This window comes from Monopterus albus, unplaced genomic scaffold (genome assembly GCF_001952655.1).
Source record: "Monopterus albus unplaced genomic scaffold, M_albus_1.0 scaffold22.1, whole genome shotgun sequence".
NCBI classification, from domain to species: Eukaryota; Metazoa; Chordata; class Actinopteri; order Synbranchiformes; family Synbranchidae; genus Monopterus; species Monopterus albus.
The window spans coordinates 939,354-946,099 of record NW_018127902.1 but is presented as its reverse complement, the minus strand read 5'-3'; the positions used below and the strand labels follow the sequence as shown (position 1 = coordinate 946,099).

Here is a 6,746-nt window from a genome sequence, read left to right as displayed (position 1 = left end):
CGTCAGCGGGGTATGTGAAGTATATTTTGTTTTTAAATCAAGTCATTTTAGAAAAAAAAGTTTGGATTATTAAAAAAAGGTATATCCTAGGATGTGGTGTAAAAGAGAGAGAGGTAACACTGTCAGAGATTGCCAACATTGAGATTCAACACTGACAGAACATAATGGTTGTAGGTGGGCTATATGTTTGACAGAACCTCTAAATCTAAACCAAGTCATAGCAGCTGGACGTTGACTTGCATCAGTCTTCCTGCAGTATGTGATTTTAAAAGTTGTGTACAAATGACCTCCACATACTGTTAGCTGGTTTAATCACCATTTATTTTTGTACCAGCACCTACTGTCACTTGCCACCTACAGTAACCCAGTAATCTTAAGCATTACAAATTAGGAGACCTCGTATAAAGTATATAAAAATTTGGATCAAATAATGCTTCAAGTGAATGAGTTAGTGTCAGGACAATGATGTGGGGAATCTTGTAGAGAAACTTGTATTTTGGATGTACAAGCCCCCATCAGTACTGATCATATTGGTTCCAGATAGTTTGAAACTGGACCTCAGTACCAAAGCCTAGTGTTGTCACTTCCCAGGGTCTTCATTTAAGCTGATATGTGTCTACCATACATTATTCCAATGAATTTATTCTCATTCCATTTTTTGTTTGGTTTTTTTGTTTGTTTTTAGACAGTGCTGGGCATCTTCCAAAAGGGCAAGACAATGGCTGAGGCATTCAACAAGTTTGGAGTGGATCGCAACACAATTTCACAAACCTCTGAAATTGCCGAGTTGGCAATTGCTGCTCCAGAAAAGTATGCACAGCTTGTTAAACAGGTGAAGGGGAGCAAGCTTTCTGACATTGCAAAACAATGCAAGGAAGCTGTCGAGGCCGACAAAGCAACCTCAGAGACCATAAAGCAGATGAAGGAGAATAAAGAGCTTCTGCCCATAAGAAAGCATTAAAGCCCTCACTGCCATGTTCAGGCATTTGTTTTTGGTGGTGTTTTTAATGGTTTTATAGGCTTTACATGAAGATTTTGTTCAAAATAAGATGCAAGGGACATGAGGAAGAGTTCGTTTTTTTTTTTTTTTGGTGAAACTGTAAAATCCCTGTTTTGTTATTCCTTTGAAAGAATGTTAAGTGTTACATTTTTAAAATATAACGATTTTGCATGAAGTCTTCATCCTTTTAAATTTGGAATGAATCATGTTGATGACAGATGCTTATGACGAGTTAAATTCCATTTGGAAGTGTTTCACTAATGTTCAGTATCTGCGTGATTGCTTCAAATATTCAAGGGTCACACACAGCAGTAGTACCTGATTAGTTAAAATTATTTTGTAGCAATTATATGCATTTATGAAGTGTTCCTTAATAAATACATGTTTTAGACTTTACAGGGTCACAGAGCATTAACAAATGGTTAATTAAGGTTAAGTAATGGTTATTCACCACTGATACATTTATGAAGTGTTAGTTCATGCATATATGGTTCCCACTTTACAATAAGCGTCACAGAGAGCATTAACAAATGGTTAAAGGTTAAGTAATGGTTATTCACCACTGATACATTTATGAAGTGTTCATGCATACATGTTTCTCACTTTACAATAAGCGTCACGTCACAAAGAGCATTAACAAATGGTTAATTAAGGTTAAGTAATGGTTATTCACCACTGATACATTTTTAAAGAGCATTAATAAATGCATAATTACAAGTAATGCTTACAGTATACAGCAGGGGTGGGCAAATCAGGTCTTCGAGAGCTACCACCGTGCATGCTTTCCAACTATCCATGCCCTGTCCACTGCTGCATACCTGCATCATGTGTGTTCAATCAGAAGCTGGAAGATACCACCTTAGATGAAGGTGGAGTGAGGACAAAGTGAATTCGTTGGTTGGAGGATGGACAAGTAAGTGGACAATTATTATGCTTAAATGAACATTAAAACAGCCTTCTCCTAATGAAACTGCTAAGCTGTGAACTTCGTGAAATAAATGTTAATATCTTTATTGACAATTTACTAAGACTATTACCAAGAGACATTTAAGTTGTTGAATGCAGTGCTTATTATTGTATTATTTAACGTTTAGTTAATGCTTATTACTCCCAGTGTAAATACTGGATAATGATGGTGATAATTAGTGGATAATCAGCCCTGAGTCTCCACCCAGAATCATGATGAGTTAGCGGGGCAGTTGTCTTTCAGCTTGAACTTACTGAAACACAGCTGCAGGTGGCATCACGTCTCCACCAGCATAATCACTCATCATCATCTCCACCTGCCACTGATTACCTCCAAATTCAGCTCCCATATATACACCCTCTTCCCGTTCATTTCCCGCTGGTTCGTCACACATGTCTACACTCACCTGCTCTCCGACCTGCTTCCTGACACACTACCTGACTCTTTGGCTCTGCATTTGCCAGTTCTCCATATCCTTGCAATTCTAGTTCTCTGCTCCTGCTCTCCATTCCTGGCTGTGCACTCGCCAGTTTTCCATTCTCCAGCTCTGCACTCCCAGGTACTCCACTCACATTCTGTCAGAACTGCGTTGACTACCTGCTTCATCCCCAACACCACACTACCTGCCTGCTTCTTCCCCAGCACTACCTTGTCTCCAGTTTCGCACTGCCAGCCTACCTCGTCTCCTGTCAGTTCAACGAAGTCTGCCTTTCCCATCCAGAACCTGCTCAGCCTTTGTCCCGCCTAGTACCTGCTCTGCCTCTGTCTCATCCAGTTCCTATTAGAAATTGAGGTTTTACTTCCTTAAATCAGCCTAAAATGGCAAAGATACAAAATTACATCCATAAAAGGACCTGGGGAAAAATTTGTCCCCATTTAAAACTATTAAAAATGCTTTTTTGATTCCAAATTTAATCTAATATAGAGTACTGTGATGCACGATGTTAGAAATGCATTTTGAACTAATGGGTCCTAACTTGCAATTCTTATAGTTGTCCAGCAGATGGTGATGCGAGACCATTTTCAGACCCTAGGGTCAATTTCATCAAAATTTCACTTTTTTTCATTGTTTTTTGCAAGGGTGCCTTGCTAATAATGGCTAAAAATGATAAAATGTGTATCACCTTTGAGGTTATAGTGATGCAATGTGTGAATTGACGTAAATGTGTTCGCTCGTGTATGAACGTGTGCATGCGCGCCTGCATTTCTCACGGTGTAAAACAACCAACTTCACAAGTCTTTTTTCTTAGAAGACCATAATCTGTGTTTTATAAGCTAGATCAGAAGCAAAAGTAAAAACATGTCCATTCGTGCAGGACCGACTCCGCAAGCGCACCCTTTCCTCTCCGCTTGATCTGCATAATGCACACTCCATGAGTTGTGTGTGTTTGTCTGCGTGCGTTTGTGCACATGTGTGTGTCCGACTTGTCTTAAAAGGTCGCACAAATAATTCAAGATGAGAAGCAAGAACCCAGGCAGAACAGGACTTTGTTTTGGTTCTTGTTCATGTTGTTTATGCAGGTGCACTGCAGCCACAGTTATAAGTATGAGATCAGTAGTGCAGGAGTAGTCAGTTGGAGTAATAGTTTGGAATTGGTGAGAAGGTACACCACACTGGAGGCACTAGATGAAGTGATAGCGATTGGGAGCAAGGATGGTGCTTCATCCTCTTCTGAGGACTCTGAGACCTCCTCTGGGTCAAACTTAGAGTTCGAACCAGACGAGATGCCTGACTCCACAGAAGAGTTATCCAAACATGACATCGGGGGGGAGATAGAGGAACCAGAGGCGCAAGGCTGGATGTCGAAAAATGGGCAGATCCTCTGGGCTTTCACAAATTTGTAGACAATTCATTAAGTCCTGTGCATCACAGGTTTGGTCCAGGGATCCACACATTATGCTGCAGCCCACATCATCGACCCCGAGTCCAGCTTTAAACCTCTGCTGACAGAGGAAATAATGCAGCATATTTTCACAATGACTAACTTGCATGGGAGAAGATCGACTGGGAGCTGGCAAGATTTAGACAAAGAAGAGCTGCAAGCCTGTGTAGGGCTTCTCATTCTGTCGGGCGTATACAGGTTGAGAGATGAGTCCACACTCAACCTGTGGAATGAGCAATCCGGGTGGAGCATCGTCAGGGCCACTATGTCCGAGAAGCGTTTTGGCCAAATCGGACGAATGCTACGCTTTGATGACAAGCTGTCCCAATCCCGGTGCAGCGATGACAAACTGGCTGCCTTCAGGCAGGTGTGGGATTTGTGGACGCACCAGCTCCCGATGCTGTTCAACCCAGATCAGGACATCTGCGTGGATGAGCAGCTGGTCCCGTTCAAAGGGAGGTGCAAGTTCTGGCAATATATGCCGAAAAAGCCGACCAAATATGGCCTAAAGACCTGGGCAATGTGCGATGCATAGACTTCATACACCTGGAGGCTACAAATCTATACGGGGAAAACAGCCTGTACTCCTGAGGTGAACCAGGGCAAGGTGATCCTGGAGTTAACTGAGGGGCTCTGTGGACACACAATCATGTGTGATAATTTTTCACATTTTTCGGACTGGCAGAGCTGCTGCTCAAAAAGAAACTGGCACTGGTCGGCAAAAGCGACAACTGGCGAAACAAGCCAGTTGTCGTCTTACTCTTATGTTGTCTAAAATATGTCTATTTTTTTCATATGAGCATTTTCATATAAAATATTAAAATAAATGTGTATTATGAGAAAGAATACTTTGCTCATTTATTCATATTGTCTTGTTTTATATTTTGGGTTTTTTGTTAGGTTGTCAGCACCTACTCATGCAGGACGAGAGTGAACAGGTGGCCACTGGCGCTGTTCCACAACACCCTGGATGTCTCCCTCTTCAACTCCTACATCCTGTGGACAGTGATCCAGCCATGCTGGAATCAAAACAAGTCCTACCAGAGGAAGCTCTTTATTGAGCAGGTGGGAGAGACATTGGTGAGGGCCCACATCCTGCAGAGAGAGCGCCTTCCCCGCACACCAGGTGCTGCAGGTGTCATGGCAGATTTGTGGGGTCCCGCTGCAGGCCCCTCAAAAACAAAGGGCAGAAAGCAATGTTTCTTCTGCAAAGAAAAAAAGCAGGCTGGCAACATTTGTTGCAAATGTAAAAAATATCTGTGCAAGGACCACTGTCTGACTATTTTCAGCCACTGCTGTGCCTGAGCTGAAAAGAGAGACAGTCTTTCACATTCAGTGTTCATAATTCTGTGTTCATGTTTGTAAAATAATTGCTCTCCTGGTTCAAACTTATCTTGAATTTGAATTTTTTATTTATTTTTAGAACACAACAGGGTAATAATACAGCTGTTTTTGGATGTTTTTTTGTAAGTGTGCACTGCAAAAAAAAAGAAAAAAATCATCAAAATCTATGTTGCTGCCAATCATTGACCCATCTCAGGGCCTACTGGTTGAAATGCATTTTTATGGGAAAAATATCAGTTTTTGTTTTTTTTCCCATAAAAAAACAGTGGAGTTATGTAAACATACTGGACTATAAAGGGTTAAAAATCCCAAAAAATATATTTTATATTTGATATGTATATTTCAGGCAGAAGTAGTTTTAAAAAAATGACTAGTTTAAAGTGAAAAACATGAATTTATGATAATTTTACAGCTGTTTTTTGGGAAGGGGGCATTTTTGTCCTTAGGGCATTTTATGTATGTTTGTGATGTTATTATTATTAAATATCTCTGACATTAACACAGGATGGCCAGCATCTATAAAGAGTGAGGAAGGACAGAATCATAAGCGTCACAGATGATTTGAGTGATCAGCAAGGGTCCTCCTTCGCGCTTAAATCTGATTTTGCTCTTACAAATTCGTTCTTGTAATCCCAATGTCCGATTTGCAAACTGAATAGCGCTCGCATCTTGTTTTGTGCACTTTCACATAAACCGCAGTGAAGAAACCTAACAGTGCAGAATCAGAAATGAGAGCACACACGGCCTGGATTATGCTCTTAAATCTGTATTTGCACTTCCAAATCTGTGTCTGCATGGTCTCAAATGTTGAGTTGCAAACTGAGTAGTGCTTGAAATATGGTTTGTGATCCCTCAAACATTGCAAATGCCCACATATTATGTCATTCATAGGCTCAATGATGATGAATGATGCTCAAAATACCCTCCGGTTCAATGAATTATACATTTAGCAAAGAATAGCGTGTGTTCCAAAACCTCACTGGTACAATGCTGCTTGTCCCTGATCGGTCATTGTTTATTTTAACTACACTACAACAAGTGTTTTCAATCAAAGGAGCGAATGTTATTTAGTTGTGCATCAATGCTGGTAAAATAAAAAATAATGGGTTCAGGTGCTTTGACACAGATTATGCACCACCAGTATGTTTCATTGTTTCATTAGGTTTAAAAACAAAAACTAGTTGGATAGATTTAGAAAAGGACTGTGGTTTGGTTTTATAATAACTTTTGTTGTCATGGTCAGAGTAAGAAGCACTTCATATAGCGTAACCGCCATGGATGGCAAACACACAACCATATTTAAACATATTTCCCCCTAACATAGACCTAGCATGTACAGAAAGCTCTATATACTACGCCACCTAACTTCCTCCTTTGTTCCTGTCATAATTACTACTGTCGCTAGAGGTTGGCGAACTGTAACACGTAACTGTTGCTATAATAACCTGCTGGTACAAATGACATGTAGACAGTTTCATTCCCAGGCTGTTTTTTTTCTTTCTTATTAGCACAATTACAAATGCCAGCAGGATACTGAATGAGGTTTCCCTAC

At 40.5% G+C, this 6,746-nt stretch overlaps 1 protein-coding gene across 1 annotated transcript in view; it reads left to right on the top strand.

Moving 5' to 3' along the window:
• Positions 1-5,458, top strand: part of LOC109956816 (uncharacterized) — a 7,792-nt gene extending 2,334 nt beyond the window's left edge. The window contains exons 2-4 of the mRNA XM_020594179.1: positions 686-810; positions 2,238-2,526; positions 4,751-5,458. Coding sequence (XP_020449835.1) covers positions 686-810; positions 2,238-2,526; positions 4,751-5,155 — 819 coding nt within the window. The 3' untranslated portion in view covers positions 5,156-5,458. The remainder of the gene's footprint in view (positions 1-685; positions 811-2,237; positions 2,527-4,750) is intronic.
• Positions 5,459-6,746: the final 1,288 nt, after the last annotated feature.